Here is a 26,021-nt window from a genome sequence, read left to right on the forward strand (position 1 = left end):
CTGTTATGATTGCTAACCCTTCTGCTAAGGTAATTTTAAAGTAAGAGTATGTCAAGATGAAGTTAAATTTAAAAAAGAACTTTGACAAACCTAGCAATTCCCAGATTTAACAGCAGCAGCTGCCAAAAACTGGACTATTAAAACAAAGAGAAGAGCCTGTGACAGACAGGCGCAAACATTTAAATGATTCATAGTTACAGAGTGTCAAAATGCAATCATGGAAAAATTATTCTCCAGTCTCAACTTAACAAAAGCCTGTTATGGAAAGTGTCAAAAATTAGATGAGTGCTAAAGTTTATTGTCAATTCATAAGATTCTAGAAATCCAATAGGAAAACCCAGCATCTGGGTCAAGAGGTAGAAAAGATATCTACGCCACAGCATCTCCTACATTGGTAGTTATGTAAAGTGTGCAAATTCAAGACCGGCAATATGCTGAATTTAAGCACTCCTGTCCCAGTCCTGACAGGATTAACCCTCTCTCAAATAGCCTAATACACCCAAATCGCAAATGTTTATATGGGAAGGTAGGGTTGCCCACCTGGTCAGTTACAGCAACACAATTCCACCTTTCACAGATGGTCAGATATCTCACCACTAAAGGTTCACATTTTGGCTTGGCTTAGCAGTCAGGCATCATTTGTGGCTGACACTGACTGCCCTCCCTACTTCTCTGCATGCATGCACATGCGCGCACGCACACACAGAGCCTCTTAAGGGGAGTAATATTTTCTCTCATTTTCTTTTGGGATTTGGAATAAGCATGCAACAGCATCTTGCTGTTTCCCACCTGTCATGAAGCCTACTGCAAAAAAGACACCCCCCCCCATATCTTCTACACATCGAAAAACTAGCAGAAGGTGTGGGGTCATGTTACACTTCACACTGAGCTTTGAAGAAGGGAAGTAGCTGAAAAGGTGAAAGTCACTCCTCATGTGCACAAGTTGTGTGTGCCTGTCTGAGGGTTCAGTATTGAGGAAATATGGATCATCCAACCAATGGACTGGATCTAATTTAGCCAGGGAATATAGATTTTTTTGTTAACCACTGCCTGAAAATATAGGGTCTCCATCTTCGAAAGGTGACAAATAAGTCACAAAACTTGGCCAGGAATTAGCATTCCTCTAACAATAGCAAAATACAAATTGATACTAGTGCCAGTCATGTCACACTTCGAAAATGTGCTAACAAAGGATTTTAGTAAATATAGTTGTTGCCATGGGAGAAGATACCACTGTAATTACTTGAGTTAACAAGATTTATGTGTTGCTACAGGATTTTTAAAGTGTCTTCTTCATATGGCAAAAATTAGGCAGAGAAGTTTTGAGTGCACTTACTTTCAGAAGTATTTCAGCCAAAGAACCAATCATATGCAAAGCACCATCTTTTTTACGAGGATCAGCATTTGGCTCTGTGAGAATCTGATAACAAAAGCCCATAGTCTTTTGCAGAACCTAGTATAAAGAGACAATTTGAGATATTTCAGTTATTATTCAAAATATTAGAAAATATCCTTATGTCTATGATGTCATTTCTGGCTTTCTTTTCATTTTTCTAATAAATGAACACTGCTCAGTTACCTTATAGGTATTCAGATGCTACATGGCTGTTTGAGGTGGTAAATGGCCAGTTAAGTACAGCCCAGATGTAAGAACATTGTTCTCCTCCAACAAATTTGCTAATCACTTTTAGGGCAAATCATTTCCATTTACTCTTAATTTGATATCACAGTTGAAACAGATCTTGGTGAGATTCGGGAGCACCAATTTGTGGGATCCATTTATTATTTGTTCACTGCATAATCAAATAAATATATTTATACAGTTTGAGTTGCTGTGTCTTGATGTAGACAGGATATCTGTAGGGGTTTTGTGGACCACCTGTCTTCTCAATCCTTCTTGGCATGTGCAAACTAGCTGTGATGCATTGACAGGGTAGGTCCAGAAAATGATTAATGCTGCAGTATGGGATGGTGTAGTGCCTTCCATCTAGAAGAAAGCAGTTGTGTGGCTTCTCCTGAAGAGGCCTGTCCGTGTGTGTGGATAGGTAGATGATTGATAAATAGATATAGTATATAGATATAGTATATATACATATATATACATATACATATATATATATATATATATATATATATATATATATATATATATATATATATTTGCTTTCGTAGATTTTCACGGGTACAGGAATGCAGGTTTTGGTGTCTTCGGGTATCTTCCCGTGTAAGAGTTGGGGTGTCTAGGCGACGTTTCGACGAGGTCTCACTCGTCATCTTCAGGCTGGTGCTTTCGGCTTCTTGTTACTAGAACAGAGCAGGATCTCAGTGTTTGAGTTCCTATAAAAGAAGCCGAAAGCACCAGCCTGAAGATGACGAGTGAGACCTCGTCGAAACGTCGCCTAGACACCCCAACTCTTACACGGGAAGACACCCGAAGACACCAAAACCTACATTCCTGTACCCGTGAAAATCTACGAAAGCATATATATATATATATATATATATATATATAGCGTGTGCGTGTGTGTACACCCCCACACACACCCCACCCGATATGGTCATGTTTGCCCTGAACAGCTACGTGAGCATTGTGTTTTTAATACTTGTTCCTTTATGAATATACAGTGGTACCTCGGGTTAAGTACTTAATTTGTTCCGGAGGTCCGTTCTTAACCTGAAACTGTTCTTAACCTGAAGCACCACTTTAGCTAATGGGGCCTCCCGCTGCCGCCGCACAATTTCTGTTCTCATCCTGAAGCAAAGTTCTTAACCCAAGGTACTATTTCTGGGTTAGCAGAGTCTGTAACCTAAAGCGTATGTAACCCAAGGTACCACTGTACTAGTTGTGTGTTTGTTTTCATCAGTGATTTAATTTTGTTGTCAGCTTTGTTGTGCATCACCCTGGGCTCTGCTCAAGCAGTGATGATTCATTAAACAAACAAACAAAATTCTAACAACAGCAGCGGCATTAAAACTGTTTGTTAGAATTCAATTTAAACATGACAATAACATGTAAATTGTAGTGGCTAAGTATTAATCATAGGAAACATTTGGGCCTGAAACCTATATGAGGGCCCACACAAATACCAGAAAAAGTTACTGTTCTTGGATTACAGGTAATCCTTAAAAAGCATACCTCTTTCCTTTTGCCACATGCTGTAAACAACAATGTTTGTGCAGCAGTTGTGGGGGAAATGAAGTCTTCAAACACATCTATTAAGCAAAACACAGAAGTCTAAATGTTTGGTCTTTGAAGCATAAAAGGAACTAGTGCAAAAGAAGAAGTGAATTCAGACAACAGAGCCACTTTAGTCCTCACTCACCAGGTTTTCTTATTTAAGTGCAGCAATTTCCTCTTTCAACTTATGCAAGGAGTTTTTAAAAACACAAACAATAACATAAAGATCCCAATACTGTAAAATGCCTAACATGTTGGAAGTAGTAACTGGAAGTAGTAAACATATTAATTTTGTTTTCAAAACCTAAGTATTGTAAAATATATCCACAAAGTACTTTCTGCGTTAGGATTAACCTCTGAATGTTACAAACTAGTTTGTGCAAGGGGTGGAGAGAGGCATTTCCTTTATTGTGAAGGCTTCCTGTACAAGACAAGCAGAACAGACCTGTCCAGTTATGTTCTGTGTTCCTCGTACAGGATGCCACAGTAAAAGTTGTGGTGCAAAGCTCTCTTACAACAGCTAGAGGGATGGGATTGAATGTCCCTAACATATGCAGCATCTCCTCATTAGTACTACCTAGCTGGAAAAATAAACTTAGTTTTGAACTACTTACCAAACTTCATACGTATATATTCATATGGATCTTCCTGCCATAGCTCTTCGTCAGCATCTGTGTAGCACATCAGTGGGAAAATAACATCTTGGATAATTCCCTGCAAATAATAAGGAATATAATTTGTTAGAAGCATGTTTGGCATTTATAGGCTGCCCTATCCAAAAAAAAAAAAAAAAAAAAAAAGGTTCTCAGGGCAGTCTACAACATAAACTGAACAAGTTAAATCAGAACTTTAAATACATCAAATGAAAACTTGAATTAGCTGTTATTACGCCGGTGCTTACCAACAGTTTTTGTGCAACCTGGTAATTGCATAACACCTAAAAGAACATCATTTGGATGCGTATTAGATCCTCTTCCACACTATTTTAATTTTCAACCAAATACAACCAAATTTTAAACCGCTTAACATAGCAAGCAGTTCAAGTTCAAGTTCAAAATACACAGGGCTAAAAAAAGGCTTAAGGTATTCATGCTGTTATGCAGTCACCATTTAGAGAGGATGATGGGAAAAGAACTTACTTGGATATGGGGCTTCAGATTCTTCCAAGTGACTGCATGCGACACCCCCTGATTGATATAGTTCAGTGTCTGCTGCAGAACTCTAGGAGCCATGTACTGCTTTTCCTTATACTGATATAACACCTTCAGCAAAACCTTTAATAAAGCAAAAAAACAACTGCTGTTGGTTGTTTCTAAAGATTTATGCATCTTGCTGATAACTGCTAAAAACTAACCTTAGGTTGTGTTTAGCTCACAGCTTTCTGTACACATGATTTAGAAAGTACCTATTAGCATGGAAAGGGATTAGGAAACGAGAGCTTGTACCTTTTGGAGTGTGCCAATAACCCCAGTTCTGGTAGTTTATATAAACCAGCAATGGTCAGCACATCCCTACATGATTTGCAAGTAACAGGAGCACTGAAACAATTCATGTGGAAGGAACCTTGATTATGGTCTCACAAATTATGTTCCCCTTTGGAGATGGGACATAAGCTCAGTGGCAGAGCCCATCTTTTGCAGGCAGAAGATCCCACATTCAATATCCAATATCACAACACAGTCATACCCTAGTTTTCGAACAGAATACGTTCCGAAAGTCTGTTCAAACATTCGGAAACCAATGCATGTCCTATTGTGCAGGCATGCTGGAAACAATAGCAGAAGCCGCATTGGATGTTTGGCTTCCAAAAAAAATTTCGAAAACCAGAACACTCATTTCAGGTTTCGATTGTTCGGGAGCTGAAACGTACAAGTACCAAGGCGTTCGACAACCAAGGTACAACTGTATTAGAGAAAAGACACCCCTCTCACAATTTGAAACTCAGAGCCGCTGCCAGGTGGGCAAATAGTCTGACTTGATATATGACCTCAGGTCACTCAAGCTTCATTCAATACCAGGAATGGAAAACCTGTAGTCCACATGTCGTTGGACTTTCAACACCTATCATTAACCACAGTCAGCAGGACCAATGGTGGGGGGTATTGTAGTCCAAAAAATATCTGGAGGGCAACAAGCTCACCTCTAATCTATACCATCATTAAAGACCTTGGTAATCCAAAAATAAATGGTGCAAAACACCAAGAACAAGGGATCAAACCCTTTTAAGCAGTAGCCGTTCCTACTTTTTTGGGGGGGAGCAGAACTTTTATTTCAAGTGTTTTCTTGGCAAGCTTAGTATGATCTTTCGTATTTGGAGAAAATTAAGAGGGGGGAAAGGATGGTAAACCGCAAGTAATTATTAATCAAGCATGTGACTTGAAAGAGAATTTCCTACCTGCTGGACACCAACAGCAAATGCCTTTAGGAAAACTTCTGCAAACTCATTGTACTCCTTGGAAACATTTCCAGGACTTCCATACCTGTTGGATTAGTGAGAAGTCCAATATAATACTGCAATATATTGTGCACATCATCACAAAAGTTGCGTTTTTTAAAAATGAAAGGGAATATTGTGGAAAAGCATTACCTTTCAAAAAGTCTAGCCAATATATGCAATGCCCACTTCTTACATTTCCACCATGGTAATTCAGGTCGATCATCTTCATCCACTTGAAGGGTTTCCTTTAGGAACCAATAGCAGATTAACAGAATGAGTACTTCACATTATTTGGGGGGGTTCTGAGAAATTAGGATCTTTGCTTAAAGTATACCATGCAATTATACCAAGGCAAAATACTGTGTATCTTCTAGTGGAAAAAATAGCATATAGAAAAGGGCCCCCAAATACCTTTAAATTCATATATGTTTTCAGATGATCCAAAAGGAACAGGTCCCATGAAAGCAAGGGAACCACAAACATGTTGGGAACACTGTTTGCCGTTCCAGCACTGCAATACCCACTTCTGACAAGACAAGCAATAGTTCCACTTGAAAAGTAGCTTACCACATCGGATGTGGGAAATACAGAAGCAAAAACTATAAAGAAAGCTTCAGCTTACACATATGGTTTCTTTGCATGCTCGTAAACTGACTGGCCTGAATGTAACAAGCACTTACAGCTGGTACATCTCGATCCACAACTGTTTTCAGAATCTCAATCCATTCTGCTAGATTTTGCTGATTGATCAGTTCCATGGGTAATGTGTACTATTAAACAAACAAACAAAAAAGCAATGGTTACAAAATATGCTCAAAATATATTCCATGTGAATATATTCTTTGGGGGCATTCAGTTGATAGAGACCAAAATAAGCTCAAAACGAACTAGTCTACAAAACCCACTCTGGATCAAAATAATCCCAAATGAGTCATTGACTTCCTTAGCTAAGCACTGATGAAAAATAGCTTCAGACAGTAGCTACATTATTTAAGGCAATATTGCACTAGGAATGGAAAAAAAATGTTCTTACCTGAACAAGAGCATAGAAAATTTTGAAGATCTGTTTCTGGATAAGGACAGACTGGTCAGATTGATCAGGGAGAAGCTGGATAAAACGATCCTTCAGAACAGGCAAAAAGTGTTGCATTGCTGCTATCAAAGGAGTCCGCTCCTCCGGTTTCTTATATCTTTAAGGAGGAGGAGAACTGACATTAGAAAGAATTTAGATGCCACGCTGATTAAAATAAAGATGTCAAGGGACACCATTAGATTGGTGGGTTAGTGCAACGGAGCGTGGCAGTCAGACTTCCTTAATGTTTGGGAGAAGCATGACTTTGAAGAAGTGAACACCTGCAATTAGACAAGTTACATCCCAGTCCTCCTCCAAGGACCTCAAGCGTCTTAATTAAAGTTCCCAGGAAATGTCCCAAGGACCAAACCTGTGTAGTTTCAGCAATAAAACTCTGCAACCCATGCTCTGGGCCAGACATTTAAACTTTAAAATCACCTCTCATGACCCCTTAAGTGAAAGCAGGTTAGACACTTGTAAATCATCTAGGATTATAAAATTTGAGTAAAATGGTGGGACACAAAACAAGGACTTTGGGAGGAGAGAGTAGGAGACTGGGGAGCAGCACCCACCATGTTCTGAACTTTAAGACACTTTAAATAAAAGGCTAGTACAGGGATTCTGATAGAAGTAGTCTTTGCACTCGCAACCTTCCCTTCAATTATCAAAATGGGCCGATTCCACAGCTTGCTCATTTTGACAATTCAAACAACTCTACTGTCTAGGAACTAGCTGTGTAAACTACAAGAACTGGGACCACACCTCACTGATGTGGCGGCTCTTCTATGGGTTTATAAGACAGACAGGAACTTACTCATAGTTCTTCACAAGTTGATAAAGACAGAGAAGAATTCCAAGCCAACAGGCACTATTATCTGCCTGAAGATAAAAGCCAATTTTCTCTACAACTGCAGTCCAACGATTTGGATAATCATGCTTGATAATGTGGTGAATGCAAGTAGTAAGCTGTACCCTGGAACACAAGAAGTTACAAAAATATTGTTACAATGCATTAGCTGGGATTTTTTTTAGGATAACCGAATTCTTAATTAAAGTGAGCAAGCAATGTTGTACTAAATGAAATTTCAAGTTTATTATTAATGAATTAATAATTAAGTAAAAAAAATAAATTTCTAAACCACCCTTCATCCAAGGATCACAGGGCAGTTTACAATAGTTTTAGGCGCACAAATGAATTTATTTAAATAGCCATGCTTCTCCAAAGTGATACTGCTAGATCGCCTCCCTTGCCTCATTACCAAATTACATGGGTGTCATGTTCATACCTTTTTCAGCACCCACCTAGATTTATTTGAGATCATAGCAACATCAATGTTGAAATTTCTAGTGACAATGAAGGCTTAAAATAACAAGGAAAGAGTTGGGAAAGAGTGTGCTCTGTGATCATGACTCAGAGTATACCTAATGAGCTCAGGAGAATGAATAATGGCTTCTACAATATTCTCACGAATGCAATGTCTATCTTCTTCTGGTATTGAGTAAGGTGGGATGTCTCCTGGTGTAGTTTCCCGGTCAGGCCAATACTGAGTTATCATATTTTTCAAGTAGATAACACCTGCCAAGAGAAGCATTCAATATTAATATTGTCCAAGCCCATTTTTAAGATTATGATGTCTCTGTAGTAATACTGATTAACACATATTAAAAACAAACAAACCCAAATGAAACATTATTCTGAGATTAAGCAGCAGCTTGTGACTAACATATCTCAGAACATATCTAAGGAAGAGTGTCAGTGTGATTAAGTGGTCACAGTGTCACAACTGACACCTGTGTACCAACTTCCTACTCAGATATGAAGCTCTCTTGGTGATCTTATGCCACTCACAATCAGTCTAACCTATTTCATAGGACAGATAGGTAGCCGTGTTGGTCTGCCATAGTCAAAATAAAAAAATTCCTTCCAGTAGCACCTTAAAGACCAACTAAGTTAGTTCTTGGTATGAGCTTTCGTGTATCTGAAGAAGTGTGCATGCACACGAAAGCTCATACCAAGAACTAACTTAGTTGGTCTTTAAGGTGCTACTGGAAGGAATTTTTTTCATTTTGACTATTTCATAGGGCAACTGTACAGCTAAGATGAGACAAGCCCCCTATAAGCTCTTTGATGGAATTATGGGATACAGGTCTGATGTCTGATGGATATCAAGACTGACTTTGAGCACTCTTTTATGCTATGATCATCACCGTGTCACCTTTGGACAAAAGTGAATCCTTTGGAGGGGTATGAAATTTCTTCACTGTCAAACCTACCCAACTTCACATAATCTTTCAGAATTACTCTGAACTTTCTCATTTGCGCTGATGTTTGGTGACTGAGGTTAAGTGACTGAGTTGTCAATACTACTGAATTCAACAAATCATTATTTTATCCATGTTTATATTTCCAATTCATCATATTTGTATCAAACAAGATTTTATGAAGTATAAACCAACTGTAAAAACAAAGTATTTCAAATGTAACTGTACCATGATGCAAAAATATAATACAGCTGCAGGCCATGCAAACAAAGCCTTCAGAATGCTATGGAACTTACTTTAGCTCAGCTTATATCACAAGAGAACCATAGAATAGTATTTCCCTTGTACACCTCAGCTGGCATGAAGCAAATCTTTATGCCTACATTCATGACTGGACTCCAAATAATGTGCAAAGCCTGCTGTTATTCCAACAGTCAAATTAGTAATGCATGCATCTCAAACACAATTAGCTTGAAGAGTCTGGTATTATCCCAGCAGTACTATTTCTAGCAAATAGGTTACTTCAGCAGCCATTATGTACTTTTTAAAGAAATGAAATGGCAAAGAAGGATGAGTTGAACTTTCATCTCAAAATATTAACACACCATTGTCATGTAATCATAAGCACACTGAAGACACAGAGCTTTGTATGGAGAAATATGTATGTTAGTTCTACCACTGTTGAAGGATGACTGGTAGTACAAGCGTTTTCCCCCACCAAAACACCCATACCTATTTTCTAAGACCGTATGGGTTCTGTTCATATTATCTAGGTTACAACTGCTTTAAAATCTACTTATCATTACGTATTTTTGCCCACGGTCAAATAATATTAGCATACATACTATAATAAATAAATAAAATACTTGCCTGCCTGTCTCACTGGTAAATCCAGTTGCTCCGACATAGTGATTTGAAGGAGAGTTGAAACGAAGTTCACTGATTTGTGAGCCTGTAAAGTAAGTGAATACGGTGTAGTCAGATGTCAAAATAATTTGTGGAAACCATTACAAATAAAGCTTTGTAGTTTTCAGAGTGCTGTATGTTCTTCAACTAAAGCTAGACAGCAGGAGGTGGGGGCCCAACTCTTTAAGAAGCAGCACCCAGAGCCTCTTAGCAGAGGACACACTTCTGGTCCCCCCCCCCTCTTTCATTTCCTATGGGCGTGCTTCCCTTCTGTTTTCCTCCCGCTCCCAGACGCCTTTCCCATTTGGGAGAAGAGATGCCTATCACATTTAATGCCCTTTACTCTGGCATAATCTTATTAAGAGCTGCTATCTGGCTGTGTGAGATGTTATCAGCTTTAATACAGGAAGTGGAAATATATGCATCACTTTCTCTTGCTCCATTACCTGCATTTTCAGCTTTATACACTTAGCAAAAAAAAAAACACAAAACACTTTACAGAATTAAGGAGGAGGCAGAAAGGGGACAAGCATCTGGGGGGAAAGACTTAACCACCACTGCACCCAATGTGTTTTGACTACATGTGATTTTGGCTTTATGTGCTATCCCTGGAACATAACCCCCCACATAATTTGAGAATTGACTGTACTCAAGATTTCTCTACCTCCCACACAGCATGTCTGGAAAGATGGCAGCTCAGGAATCCTTCCCCTCTACCCTCTATTACAGTCTGATTTTTGAGCTGCAGACTATTCCTTCTTCCCCTCCACATTTCACAAACAAAGGTGCTCTTCCCTCTTTCCTGGTTTGAGAACATTGTGCCTGTGGCTAGGACCTTATCTCTATCTCAAGAGCATGACACTCCACTCTTATGAACCTGCCAATGTTTATTAGGAACATGCTGTTTATTAGAAACATGCAGCACAAATCTATGCAGAATGAATCAAAGTTGAGTTTAAAGTCCTAGGGTGTGTGTAAGAGACAATTCCTGCTGTTCACTGCAAGTGACTTACACGTATGTAGTGCCAGGAAACATTTTGTAAGCATGCTATCTTCCTCCTCAACAAATTTATAGAATTTAAGATGAGACTACTAAAAAGAGCTTGAACAACAATTTAGGAAACCAACACAATCTTATTCTTGATGGGGTGGGGAAAGTCTCAGACTACACCTATCAACCATGAGTACTGATTAAGAGATCTTGTCACAGAGAGATATTTGCTTTAGAGGAACATCACAGAAATGGAAAAGCTAACGGCTCCAAGGTTTGCTTTAAAAGTTTCTCCAGAGAGATCAGAGGGGAAATTGTTCTTAAAAGTCCTGCTACAAATAAATAGGGAATGGCAGCAGAGAGAATGCCCACAGCCACTTAGACTGGATTTAAAAGGGGACATAAAGGTAGCAAGCAGATATTCAGAATCCCTAGCCCTATAAAAACACACAAATATTAAAAAGAAAAATACATCTCCAAGCACCTGCCTGCCCCTTTTTAAAGAAGTCCCAGCACTCACTTTAGGAAAATCACAGGTTAGAGTATTGAAGGAGGGGAAGAGTATACAGATCAATGGCTATAAGCCTAAGCCCTTAGTTTCATTAAAGTCAAAACAACAATGATCAGCCCTCTTGCAACAAGGGTGTCAGCTGTAGTGGAAACACAGGTATCTTTTGATTGTTGTAAAAAATTTAAGGTCTCAAATATAGAATAAATATTAATATCCATAAATGCATACATATATGGTGCATTTAATACATACAGGGTGAGTCTTTTAAAAGAGGCCCTGTGCAACATGTGTACTCGGTATCCACGGGGCCTCTTTTAAAGGACTCACCCTGTATATATTAAATGCACCATACACACACACACACACACACACACACACACCCCACGTGTCTGAAATAGTATGGGAGAGCAATGCTGAAACCATTTTGTCTCTCCCAATTAGCTCAAATATTCCTCTGCAGTAAGGGTGGCAAATTGAGAAAGCCTTCCCATTGTCTTTTTGCTTCCAAGCAAAAAGGCCACATTTGTGTATGAATAGGGTGAGCTTCTGACCTGGATTCAGGAACTAAAGTATTGACCATCACAAAAGAATGGCCAGACTGCCCAGGTAATGCAATCAGTGACTATTATTAAGTATCCTGGCAGACAGGATTTCTGCTGTAGACCACCTTCTTCCGTGATGTATATATGATGTTTCAGGGTGGTGGTCTTGGACTACAGGGTGGACAATCTCAAGTGTCTATATAAGGGCTTGTGCACCATTGTTCAGGGTTCTCCTCCCTCCTGCACTGGTGAATGGGGACCCTGTTGCAACAGTTCCTTTAATAAAGATCAGGCTTCCAAGCTGCTTTGCTTCTCAGTACAGTATACTCTGGCTGGCCTCTGTTACTTTCTCCTGCAGATAGGGAACCTTAGAAGGGCTCTATACAGGCTCTGGAATACCCTATAAGGGAAAAGCAGCAGTTTTTTCTTATAACATGGTGTTGTGACCACTACAGCTGTCACCTTTGCTACAAATGGACTGATAAATCAACAATTGTAGTTTAGGTGCTAATGAAACCATTAATCTGCATCTTTTAAAGCTCTTAATTTGTACAATACCAAATTTAACCATCCAGGAAAAGAAAATATAGAACTGGAAGATCACCTTCTGCCACCTAACATTGAAGGGGCCTTAGCCCTATGGATGAGACAAGTTTTTCTATTGCATTGTGGCACTACTCTTTGACTACTATTGACTTTATATTTCATTCACATTTCATTCACCATCTAAAATTCATCTCCAGCTTTGCTAGTGTAAGGACTGCCATCAGTACTCCACTTATGTTCTCTACCTTACAAGTGTTAAAATTAGTGCTAAAAACAGATCTGAATAATTGTCTTCTATATTTTTTATCTTACACTGGGGAAGGGCTGTAATTCAACAGCAGAACATCTGTTTTGCATGCTGAAGGTCCCAGGTTCAAGTCCCATCATCTCCAGGTAGGGTTTGGAACATCCTTTGTCTAAAATGCCAGAGAGGTGCTGCAAGTCTACTGTAGACAATACTGAGCTAGATAGATCATTTGTCTGACTCAGTATAAGGCAGCTTCTTAATGTTCCTATTTTTCAAAAGAGATCAGTAGCTATTGCTTCACCATATCATGCTGCAACCAGAAATCCCCTTTACAAGCATGTACTGTCTAACCCAATTAAATCTGCACAATATATATTCCATTCTATTGCAAACTATGTATTTTGGTTTTTCATCACATTCAAGAATACGTCCTCCTTCTATATCATTTTTTTAATAACATCTAGCCTGCTGAAGAGTTCTGGTGAATTTGAAAGATGCTCAAATAGGCCACTATTTTTGGTCTAATGCGGGTGTAAGGAATTGTTGGATCTCCAGGTGTTGCTGAACTATATATTCCATCATCACTGACTATTAGCTATGCTTGCTTGAGCTGGTGTGAAATGTAGTTCAGCAATGTCTGGAGGGCCAGAGGTCCCTGACACCTGGTTTAATAGATCAATAGGGTGACAACTTCTTCCTTCTCTTACTAGAGGCATGTATAGATCAGTAGATTCTACTGTACTGGCAAGAACAGTTTCTAAAGCAGAATGATTTCTTCATCACACCTTCCAAAAGCACCATTCGCCCTCATTGTGTGTATGGAGAAACTAGGACAACTCATTGTAAAATATTTTCCCTTTAACCACCAGACAAAGCCGAGTCATCTTAGGAGCCGATTACAAATCCAAGTTGTTTGAACATAATGAACTACTCACTGGTGACTAACTTTTAGTTCACTGCCAATATAAAAAAAAATTGGCATAGTGACAAACAGGCATGACATAAAAAGAAACCTATTCAGCAGAACAGCATGAACCCAGAACAATCTAATCTTGGTTCAAATATGCTACCTAAAGAGGTGTGATATCATCATGCTACTGATACAAATTTGGAAAAAGATGCATTAGCTTTAAGCCAGCCACTTCTCTTTAATAGAGGATGCATTCATTCATCAGACTTTGTTGTTGTTTTATTATTGCTACTAACTTAAGACATGAAGTCTTGGTAAGTCATAACTGAGAGAAAATGAGACAATGCTTCTGATCTGATCTGCATGGAAATATTGCTCTCTTCCAAGGTGCTGCCTTACTTAACTTGTTAGAATTATAATCAGAAAGACTGCCCTTGTAAACAAACTGCAAGGCTGGAAAATGCAAACACGTTAAAGCAAGAGGTCAAAATGGCATGCAATGGATGCTGTTAATTTAGGAATTCAGTTCAAGCAAAAAGGTGATATTGTATCATCTGCTATTTGTGTCAATGTACATGAAGCTCTCTCATTATAAAATGCTTAATAAGGTACAATTACAGCCTCAGCCATATTAAAGCTTAGGGATTTTTATTAATGTAACTTCAGGCAGACTTTGGTATAATCACATTTTTAAGGGAAAAAATAGTTTTAAACTATATTGCATATAAACAACATGCCTGTCTAAAATTGGAAAGCTGAGAACATGGAATAAAATGGAAGGTGGACACTTCTTTGAATTTCAATCAATATTTCCATTCCAATCTTCTGTACACTTGTTTTTCAAGAACATCATGAATGCTTGCTAGATTTCTTTGGATCATATTCCAATTTCTAACCAACATTCAATATGGAGACTACTTAATTTTTCAAGGTTTTCTTTCTCATTGTCCCATTTTTCACTCTTTCGCCTTCTTCCTTCCACATGCTGCTTATTAAGCATCCTCAGAACAGCTGCTGTAATACAAGTGTCCAGCAGCATTTCAAATTGCCACATTTGTGTATGCTTTCCTTCCTTTATACCAGCCTTTTATTCTCACAATCTAAAAGAGAAAGACTTGAACAAATTGTGGCTTATCACTGGTGTGGCACAAATTACATCATAATGCAACCCAATTGTCTCAGTTCATCAACAGAGAAGATAGTGAAACTTCTCTTATAACACCCTTCCATGCAAAAGCTCGTGTTATGCTAAGTTTTAAAAACACTTCTTAGTTTACTACACAGGTAACTTGCATCTTACAGTTATTTAACTTATAAGCTTTGCACGAGTGGGGAAGGAATAAATAATAAACAGAGGGCAGAGGAAAAGCACTATCCATTTATTTATTTATTTCCACCCACCCACCCACCTGTCTGGCAGCATCTAGTGGATAAGTTTGGGAAGGAGGCATGTGGTCTCTGGAAGGGATCTAGAGCCCTCCCTCCTCACTCCCAAAGCAGGGCAAGCACTTAAATGACTTTGCAAAGGAAGCGGGAGGGTTCCCAAAGCTGGGCAAGCAGTCCTCCACATTGCAGGGGGCTTGGTTCCAGGGGTTCCTGGCTTTACACATTTTTGTGTATATGCATGGACCCCTGGAACCGAACCCTTGTATAAGAAGTTACCTGTATTGTACTTCTTGGTTTGCTATTACTGACAAGAACCAGAACTGAAATGCAATGATGTCTGAAGGCACGAATAAATCCTACATATTCAAGTCCTTCAAACAGGTTAATACAGTATGGTAACAATGGAGGGAAGTTACTTCCTAAGACTTGCCATTTCATATTGCATTGTTATTCACATGCGTGCGGAAGAACCTGAAACTAACTGAAAAATATCTAACATTTTAAAGAAAGCCTATTTATCTTGTTTAAGAGTAAACAAGATAAAACACCCTGCCTTGTCCTCAAAATGCTGTGTCATGGGCATGACTTCCTAGTTGTTTAAGAGCCAAGGAATCCTGTGACATTTCTAAAATCTATGTTTGCTATGCAACCTTATTAACAGAGTTGTTTTTACCACTCTACCGCATGTTACACTACTCTTTCAGGAACTAAACACATTTTAAAGTATTATTTCTTATCAAAGTTCACTTACTCAAAAGTTATGTAAGATCATATTTAATGTTTTAAGCAAAGCTTAAGCCACACAAACCACTTTGCTCACTCTGGGTCATTCCAATTTTACACCAACATAATAGCTATAACACACCAGCTTCCTAAAAATAAAATAAAAATGAAGCTCATTCACAGGCAATCTAAAAATATTTATCATAATTTGGTAACATACAAGCAAGTCACTTAAGCTATAAGAATGTTTCAAGGAAAAGGCATTTCAACTAAACTTCTTTTATAAAGAGAATGGTAAAGTAAGTGTTATTAATATGTTCCCGTAGATAATAGAAGGTGGGATACTACAAAAAACTAAAAGAACCATTATAACCACTTTTAGTTGCCATGGTTTACTGACATTTTAACTAAGCAACAAAAAACTACAACAGATTTTTAAATGTTCTATTTTGGCATCTTTTGATGGCAGTAATCACTTCAAGCCACTATTTACTTCTTAACACAGCCCTCCAAAACCTTTAAAAGGGTTAGAATGTCTGAAGATAGGGGAAAGAGGAATGAGATTATTAGGATGCATTCTTCAACTAGAAATCAGAGGGATTACTACTTATAAGCATTTTCTTTTTCTAGTTTGAAGAAATCTGGAAAACCAAAGCAAATGTATAATTGCTTGCTAGGTATTCTTCTGAAGTTTGTGGAAGAATTAATAGTGACCTCTCTTTCTTCCACACTAACATTTCACCAGGCAAGCAAAAAACAAAAACAAAAAACCCAAACAAACAGCAAAATAGGCATAAACATTTAAAACAAGATTAAATGCAACTGCATTCTATCCAGCCACTAGCAGGACAGGAGGGAGTCTAGGACCCAATGAAGGATGGTGTTTACTGTCTCCCAGTAAACTAGGCTGTGGCAGTACACATAAAGGCAGTTTTGACAGCTGGCACTAGCCCAACATTTTGTGGAGGCTGGAGATAAGCTAGAAGGGAGGAGGAGGAGGGGTTAAGAAACCTCTGCTCTCTATCACCGAAGCTTTTCTCCTTTAGACTAGGACTAGGAGGACACATTACACTGGAGAAATCCAGTAGCTCTCAGAAAGTAATGTGCTCTAGATTCCTTACATTGTAGGACTCTACACAATATGCAAAAATTAGCATTCAATTGCCAACAAAAGGCACACTCCACACCAACTATATGAATCTTGAAAATTGAAGAGCAATTCTCAACACTTACTTACAAATAAGTTCTGCTGAACTCAATGAGGATAATGTCTGAATAGGTAGACACATATGAGGTTGTAATATAAGTTATATTTAAATAAGACCACTATTCACAGTGCACCACTATGCACTTCATCAATAATCTTAAACCAGGGTGGGGAGCCTGTGAACCTCAAGACCTTGCTGGACTACAACTCCCATTATCCCTGACCAATGGCCATAATGGTTGGGGATGATGGAAGCTCAAGGGTCACAGATTTTCCACATCCTAAACTTTGAGACTTATGTATTGCACATCTGTTTAGCTACCTATTGCATTTATCTCTCACACTTCCACTAAAGAACCCAGGACAGCATTTTAACCTCACAACTCCATGATATATGTATGTATTTCATAAAACTTATACAGTATAACTCCTGACTGCAGAAAACCTCAAAGTGATTTACAACAAGAATGATATACATTAAACTGATATATAGGTGGCCTTCAGTCAAGCATTAATGGCAGAGTGGTAATTTTCCTCATTCAAGTCCAATACCTGATATATGGTTTTCAACCAAAGTGCAACCAGTCCAGCAATGGACACCCACTGCATTCCAGCTGCAACTGTCTACTGCTCAGTTGTTGCTGGCCAGCTGTAAACTGATTATGAGTTGCATCCAACACTGTCAGAGCCCAAGAATGCACTTCGGCTGATGCAAAAAGATGTCACAAGCCTCTCCTCCCACTCCTGCCCTCAAGATCTACTTGAAAAGTACTTGGGGAACCCTCCAGAACAAATTATGGGAGCACAGGGGGGGGGGGAGAGGAAATGAAGTCATACAGCACAAGCAGGTGTGCATTGCTGAATTTCACCTTATAATTTTATTTTGCTCAAATGTGATGTGATGACATGACATCTACTCCAATCATATATAAAGGGCTGTTTAGTGAAGGCCTGTGGCTCAGTATTAGGGAACATGCTTTGCATGAAAAAGGTCCCATACTCATTTCTTGATGTTACCAAGTACAGTGGTGCCCCGCAAGACGAATGCCTCGCAAGACGAAAAACCCACTAGACGAAAGGGTTTTCCGTTTTTCGATGCGCTTCGCAAATTTCCCTACGGGCTTGCTTCGCAAGACGAAAACATCTTGCGAGTCTTGCGATTTTTTTCGCTTCCCCCCCTTTTTCTAAGCCGCTAATAGCCTTTTAGCCGCTAAGCCTTTAATAGCCGCTAAACTGCTAAACCGCTAATAGCGCTAATCCGTTAATAGGGTTGCTTCGCAAGAGGAAAAAACCGCTAGACGAAGGGACTCGTGGAACGGATTATTTCCGTCTTGCGAGGCACCACTGTATGGCCAGGAAAGAGTCTCAACTGAAACCCAGAGCGCTACTGTCAGCCTGTGATACAAGATTGAACTAGATGGACTAACACTGTTGCATGATATAACACTGCTTCCTATACAGTATTCCTATGTTAAGCAGCAGATGAAAGCCCGTTTTTAAGACTAAGATGAATAAGGTAACTGAACCCTTCATTGTACGTGATCAGCTACCTAGTTCTCATTACTAAGAGCATATTGGAGTTTCGTTTTACCACATATAAGCATAACTGAAAGGTCCACAAGCACCATAGTTAGAACCTATTAATATCATTAAATACTGAATGAATTACTTATAACAATATATGACCTAATATATGAACAAAGCTCTAGTCTAGGGTCAATGCACATTTTTCAGAATAAGACCTATTGAACAAAGCATGCACAATATACACAAGTCTTTTTATTTACCTATATTGATGGACATCTCACAACTTTGAGAATAAAAAAAATCAAATGACAAGAAAGTTTCCCCCAAAAAAATTTTAATATCTACATTAGAAAAATGATAAAAAGTTTCAACCTGTATACACAGTACTTCTCTGTAATCTTTTTATTGGCATTATTTATCAGGACAAAAACCCTGAGCGTGCATTTACTGTATATAAAAGACCTACATTTGAAGAACAATGTTGTTAACATTTTGCCATTACCTATAGAGCTCAGACAAGAGGCGAGGGCTTTGCTATTTAAACATATGCCAGGAAAACTATGGGCTGTGCTTTCAAAATGATATAATGCAAGTCTGATTAAAGCTTACAATATAATATCATGTTTCAATGCACAGAAAGCAAGTCTAGACCATTAAGTGAACTGGTACCACTTCTAATGCAGTATTTCACTCAATTGTATCACAATATTTCCTCTGGCAAAAGCTTCAAGCTCTAAGCATATTTTGCACTTACGCTGAACATGATCATAATTCCAAATTTCTGCTTATCACATGTTGTGTAGCGGCCATACTAGTGATCTTTTTGGTACTACAATATTAATGTGTATATTACTTTTGTTCAAAAAACCCAAAATGTTGCATATTAGCCATATATTAGCATATTTCCCAGAACTGTATGCAACTGTTAGTTTATTAATTCAGTTTCATGCCACAAGCAAAATATGATGGAACATTGGAAGGTGTACTTTTTTTAACCTATGTAGATAAATAGACTGAACATGTTTGTTCGCAAACAGCAATAATTTTAAAACCACAATATAAAAATAGACCTAGAAAAGCAGCTTTCCACAATTCCTCTTGAAGCCATGACACAATCCTTTCATTTTCAACACTGCAGGCTACATGACCACATCTATGTTGACAAGACCACATCTGTTGACAAGACCACATCTGTTGACAAGACCACATCTGTTGACAAGTCCAAGCCCCAGTCTTAATTGGTCAATTAGTATGTCTCTTTTATACCTCCATAGTGATGTCACTTCCTACACTTTCTGGGTTCTAAAACCATTATTACCTATGGTGACTCAGGTATCACCATTCTACATTTCCAGAAAGAGTGATTTACCTTATCATAAATCACCTACATCTGTTCTGAACCATGTGTGTAGTACAGGCCAAATGACCTATTGCAAACCAAAGAATATGAAAAGCATAGCAGACTCTCCTACTGTCAGCAATATAATATAAGCTGCCACTGGAAGAGTACTATCATACTCAATTATGTGACTGTTGCCACATAGGCCCAAGTCAATTCAGATAAGGTATTAGTCAGTCAGCCATACAAATATATGAGGAGATAGCCCATTTGGGAATAATTTTACTGTCTATATGAAGCCTCCTTTCATTCTAATATTTAAAATGTAGGTCTTTCAAATGTTTCAGTAGTGTACATTCATCTTCAGTTAGCTTAATCAATGGAAAACCAAGGGAAAGCATGGTGTGCAAGAAAGTCCCACAAACCATGTGCCGAAAACAGTCTCGTCCACCGTTCTCCTGCTGCTTTCTGCAGCCTCAAAGTTGTCTGTTTAAAAGAGCACCACACTTTTCAAAGCAGGCACCACGTTTTTGAAATTATACCAAACATTAGCATCTAGTTAGTTTTTATTCTTTTAATAAAAATACTGTAGTTTGAAATGCCATTAGAAAGTCCATCAGCTGTTCACTCAAACACACAGCATCATACTGATGTTTTGTTACTCCTTTCAATTTGAGAAGCATGTTAACTAGTTTATGAGTAACTATAGCATTTATACTAACTCCTTAGGAATTATTTGAGAAGACTTGTTTTGGTAAAGAGTAAGTTTCTCTGGCCTAACTAGATTTCAAGTCTCAAGGAAGAACCTGAACAGAAAGGAGCCCAGAAACTGTCCCAAATGCAGTTTCTGAGTTACGAAGTTCGCTAACCTGCAGTCAAACTGACAGTTCGGTGCTGAAGTCTGTGTGCTGCATTACTTATGGAACCATTTAATTCCAAAAGCCTTAACAGGCTTTCCCTTCCGATCACTAGACCGTCTCAGATCTCTTACAGGGCTCTATTACCCGCCAACCTCCTTTCAGCTTGCCTAACCTAAAAACTCAGAAGTTGCGCCCATATATGGGCTAACAGCATCCTAGGCTACCGCTTTAAAACCCCACTTTTCGAAAGGGGCAGTTTAAAAACTCCGTAGGTGCCACGATCGGGCGCTCCCGCCTCGTTGCCCAGAGGCGGCGGCGGCACTGGAGCGGCTTCAGCCCCTGCCACGCTTCCCCCCGGGGTGGAGGAGGCTGCCATGTGCCTGAGGACAATGCTGGAGGGAGCGCGAAGGCGGCCTGACAGCGGGGCCGACCACGGGCAAGGCCTTCCCTTCCGGCCCGTCCACACTTCGTCAGCAAGGCCTCTCCGCTCTCCCTCCACGCCGCCTACTTCCCTCTTCCTGCCCACGTTTCGCACAAGGCAGCTCGGCGCGGCGGGGCGGCTCGCCTGCTGCCACCGGCCTCCTCCCGCAGCAGCCCCTCCGCGTGTGCGTGTGAACGGGGAAAGTGACACGCGCGACAACCCAGTTTCACCCCCCCTCCGGCCAAGTTTCCCTTCACTCCGGAGCTTGGAGGTGACCTCCCTTGTACCCTTCACAGGGCTCCCCCCGCCAGGCTCCCTTCCCCTCGCCAGACCCACCGCGCACGTAGCCTTCCCCTCACCCCGCCCGGCCCCGCATGGCTGTTCCTCGGCTCCCACGCCCCATCTGCCCTCCGTCGGCGCCCGCGGGCCTAGGGCTGCCTCCTGCCGCCCGCCCGCCGCCCGGCCTGGTCGCGGGTTTGCCCCTGTTGGCGCGCTCCGCTCCCGCCCCGGGCCGGGCCGCGCTGGCGCCTTGGCCGCTCACCTCGTTGAGCTGCCTCTCGGCCGTCTCCCGCAGCGTGGAGTCCATGGTGCCCCGCAGGGCCTCGATGATGGTGTTGGGATCCATGGCGGGAGGGTCGAGGCCCGGCGAGGCGAGGCGACGCGGAGGAGAGCAGGGGCAGCAGCGCCGCTCGATGCGCACATGGACCCGCCGCTCCACAGCGGCAGCCGGCGGCGCGAAAGGAGGAGACGCGCCAAGGCCCCGGATAGAGCTGCTGCTCGCGGCCGCTGGGAGGCCCGACGCCTTCCGCTCGGCTCTTGCCGCCGCCGCTGCCGGGCATCACGGGAATTGTAGTCCGTTCGGAGCGCTTCCTCCCAGGCCCCCATATGCCACTCAAACGGGGGTGGCGCAAGCATTGGCCGTACAGAGGGGGGAAACGAGGACAACGTGTAACGTGTGGATGCTACGTGTGTAGAATAAGGATCAGGAAATATAGTGCTTTCACTGGTTCCATTAGTGCAAATATAAACGACTCTCCCTTGTATGTTTTCGGATAAGGCAGATGCGAAGGAGGGTGCTAAGAGGCAGCAAAAAGTGATGGACCGAGTCTTGGAGCGCTCTGCTTCTTCCTTGGGTTTTCTGTCCGCCCGCGTTTTCTACTGCTGTAACGTTGGACAACCAACCGTCAGCATCCATGTGTGGTATTGAACACTGGCCGCATATATGCAAACACAAGCTATTAACGTCATCAATCACCACTATATTAATCCTATAGTGTTTTTATGGCTATGCCCAAGTACATATTCATGGTTTTATAGTCCTGGGTAATCAAATTCACCCCAACGCTCATCCTACTGATTTGCAGCCCTTTTGACCTGTTATACCCTTATTCTCCCAAGAAAAGATCCAGTCAAGCTGGAGCCTGCAGGCCAAGTCATTATGTCCTGCACCTTCTGCGGGCCAAATTTGATAGGTGGGCAGGGCCTTCCTCATGTCAATCAGACAAATGTACAGAGTGCACATTGCCTTTCAGAATATTCTATAAGGCCTAACCATTAGTTAATAGGGGGCTTTGGGGGCACTTTAAAAGGGGCTTTGCAATGCCTGGCAGTCAGCTGATCTGTGTGCGCATATACACATACATATATGTGTGTGTGTGTGTGTGTGTATATATATACACACACACACACACACACACAGGCACTCACAGCTTGGCAGAAATGGCCTCACAGGCCAAAATGGGGAGGCCTGTGGGCCAGAGGTTCTCCACCCCTGAGTTCACTTCCAGCAGCTAATTCAATGAAATAAGCCTTACTACCCCTCAACCTGTACCTAACTTCATTAGAAATCTGGCCTTCCAACCTTTGTAGATTATATTGATTGTTAATTTTATTTAAGGCTTTGCTTCAAAAGATATTTGCAGATTATTCATCTGAAATTAGCAGAACATGACCTAGTTTCTCTCTTGCATGGTTTGCCTGCAACAAACAAAACATGGTTTGTTTAGCTTTACCATGGTTTGTTTCTTCCTAACAAACAACAGTCATAAGCCATGGTTTGTTGTTGGGTTATGAACCTTGGCTTGTTCCATCATTTCAAGAGCAAATGAAATGGAAAGAGAGACAGAGCTGCACATGAACTTCAGATGTGCCTCAGTACAGTCCTCCCAAGATTTCTTCCGTTAAAGTTTTGGAGCTGCAGACCTCCTAATCCATACATTAGGGGAGCCTCTTGTAGCACATAACTCTAGTCTCTGGGGTTCATGATGTACATTTTCTAAAACAATTTTAATATATTCAAAAATTATTCATTTAGGTCAGTTTAATATGTAAAATCTGCTGTCAGAATAATCTCCTACAATATTTTCAGTTTGAATAGGACTGCCTGCTCCTCAGAGTCTCACCAGTTAAGTGTTGGAAGTAGGCAAGTCTTTTGCAAGCAATGAGTCAACACTTAGATGAACTTTAAACAGTCAACAGACTAATGCAAGGAGGAACCAAGACAATGAGAGCCTGGGGAGAAACAGCATGATGAAAGATGAAAGAGACAGAGGAAGTATGTAATGAATGTGAAAGTATAGGTAGGAAATTATTGTAGTATAGAACAGAATATAATTATATGTAAATTGCTTTGCTTTGGTATAATTACACCATAGATAAATAAATCTGGAACAATTAATACAAACAGTATTTGCAGATCATTTAAACATAGAAAATTAGTTATTGTTCAAATCGTATAGAAATCTAACTTATTCAGTCTTTTGAGAAGTCACCTTGCATCTACCTATACCATGTTGTGAAATCTACCCCTTTTATGACAAAGAAGATGAAACCAAAAATCTTCATTGTGTGGAGGTGTGGTGTGCACAATCTCACTCTCCACTAATTTGGAAACGAGTTCTTATGAAACACTCCACTTCCATGTCTATACATTGAGAATCCTCCCCATGCACTTCCAGTTCTGTAAATTACCGTATTTGTCCTTGACACTAACAGCCTATCTCTCTGCCCTTCTTCCTTTCTGTATCCCTTCCTGCCTCTTTACTCCTCCAACCCAACCATAGTTAGCCTCTCAAAGTCTCCTGATATGTTACTCTGCTTATTACTCCTTTGTGATCCTTACACATAAAATATACAGTACGTACAAGAAAAGATAACACCTTCCAGAAACCTGTGTGAAACCTCTTTTATTGTTCATTTTAATATTGACCACCTTGATAATGTTAGGTTAATAATATTTTTATTGTATTTATTTATCAATATGAGTTTGACCAAACTGCGGGAGGCAGTGGAAGACAGGAGTGCCTGGCGTGCTCTGGTCCATGGGGTCACAAAGAGTCGGACACGACTAAACAACTAAACAACAACATTAATAATAATAATAATAATAATAATAATAATAATAATAATAATAATAATAATAATATTTACATTCACAAACCTTGTAAGTAATTTTGGATATAATCATGATGTTTCTTGTAGTAACTAAAGATGTTAGGGGGACCACCCAAAAAGTATGTTTTTTTAAGAATACCCTGAGTCCTTCAAAAGTCATCTTAAAAGGATCAGAGCAGGTGATAAAATTGTAAATGATAAAATTATTATTATTATTATTATTATTATTATTATTATTATTATTATTATTATTATTTTAAATAAATAAAATAAACATAAAAATTTCTTTGCCAGAGGTCATTCAAGTGTTGAGGCAACATCTTGGTTTGTGTCTAGCCACGTACTGTATCTTCAAAAGTTCTACTTTTGAGATTAGTTCTAGTGAATTCTGATATCACATAGTTGAGGGTTTGTGGTTATTCCTCTTTCTTCAACTGCAAGAAACCATCACGGTTCTGCTGGGAACCAAAGTTAAAATATCCAGATCAAAATAAATATCTGACCTGCAGTGTTCAAGATGAATGCACAGATTTCATTCAGATCGTTGCTTGTGGGGTGAAATTAGTGCAGTACTCGTAATCTCCACACCACCCTCCCAAATAAAACACTAATCCTGTTTAGCAGCTAAGTCCACAGTGGCTTTTCATCCTCACATTAACTGCTGTAAGTGACACTATGCGCTTTCCAGGACAGACCTTTGGGCTAGTTCTGTTTACTAATCTCATTATAAGAAATGCTCCATCAAGTATTGGGAGTATTCTGCTAGTGATAATTCATATGTAACTATAGTGCTATTTTACAATGGAAAATAAACTTCAGACTATCAAAGGAAGAAAGTTCAAGTAGAGGAAATAAGGGAATTAAAGTGTGGAGAAATAGCATAATAAATAAAAAAGCAGAGACAAATTAATAAGGGCATATATGGAGACGAATTAATCTATCATAACTGCATAATGCAATTTTATTTATTTTGAACTAGTGTGTTTATGCATCAAAATGATTCTTAAATAATAAAGAAAAGTGGAATTTACAGATAATTTAGAATGCAGCCTTTTAGCTGCAAACTCCATTTTTAAACCCTTGCTGATTTTATCTTGTCTCTACAGAAATACCTTTCAATAATTTAACATTTGTAGCAGGCTTCCTCAATCTTGGCCCTCCAGATGTTTTTGGCCTACAACTCCCATGATCCCTAGCTAGCAGGACCAGTGGCCAGGGATGATGGGAATTGTAGTCTCAAAACATCTGGAGGGCCGAGTTTGAGGAAGCCTGAAAATTTTGTAGGAAGGTTCTGCAAGAGAAAAAACCTGTTTTCTACCCTTGAGTTGTAACTCAAAATGTTGATCTTTTGAACCAGACAGATACATTTCACTGAGATATCAAAATGTAGTGGGGAAACTCATTTTCAGTTGAATTAGTTGAATTAGAGGCCTGATCATGCATCCCACTTTCTCCTATCTATGCCAAGAATGACACGTACCTGAAATGCCTTTGTTTCACTGGTCCTTTCAAGTGGCATAATTCAATGCCACTATTCCAACTACATAGTGTCATGCCATGAAA

General features: G+C 39.8%; 1 protein-coding gene across 1 annotated transcript in view; it reads right to left on the minus strand.

Annotated features, from left to right (window-relative positions):
* Positions 1-21,705, minus strand: part of IPO7 (importin 7) — a 41,948-nt gene extending 20,243 nt beyond the window's left edge. The window contains exons 1-12 of the mRNA XM_081209767.1: positions 21,607-21,705; positions 9,820-9,901; positions 8,110-8,263; positions 7,502-7,660; positions 6,649-6,805; positions 6,296-6,385; positions 5,766-5,860; positions 5,574-5,658; positions 4,318-4,452; positions 3,793-3,892; positions 3,137-3,213; positions 1,337-1,453 (exon numbers count right to left, since the gene is read on the minus strand). Of these exons, the coding sequence (XP_081065893.1) occupies positions 1,337-1,453; positions 3,137-3,213; positions 3,793-3,892; positions 4,318-4,452; positions 5,574-5,658; positions 5,766-5,860; positions 6,296-6,385; positions 6,649-6,805; positions 7,502-7,660; positions 8,110-8,263; positions 9,820-9,901; positions 21,607-21,690 (1,335 nt within the window). The 5' untranslated portion in view covers positions 21,691-21,705. The remainder of the gene's footprint in view (positions 1-1,336; positions 1,454-3,136; positions 3,214-3,792; positions 3,893-4,317; positions 4,453-5,573; positions 5,659-5,765; positions 5,861-6,295; positions 6,386-6,648; positions 6,806-7,501; positions 7,661-8,109; positions 8,264-9,819; positions 9,902-21,606) is intronic.
* Between the last annotated feature and the right edge of the window lie 4,316 nt (positions 21,706-26,021).

This window comes from Podarcis bocagei (assembly GCF_964188305.1).
Source record: "Podarcis bocagei genome assembly, chromosome: 1".
Lineage (NCBI taxonomy): Eukaryota > Metazoa > Chordata > Lepidosauria > Squamata > Lacertidae > Podarcis > Podarcis bocagei.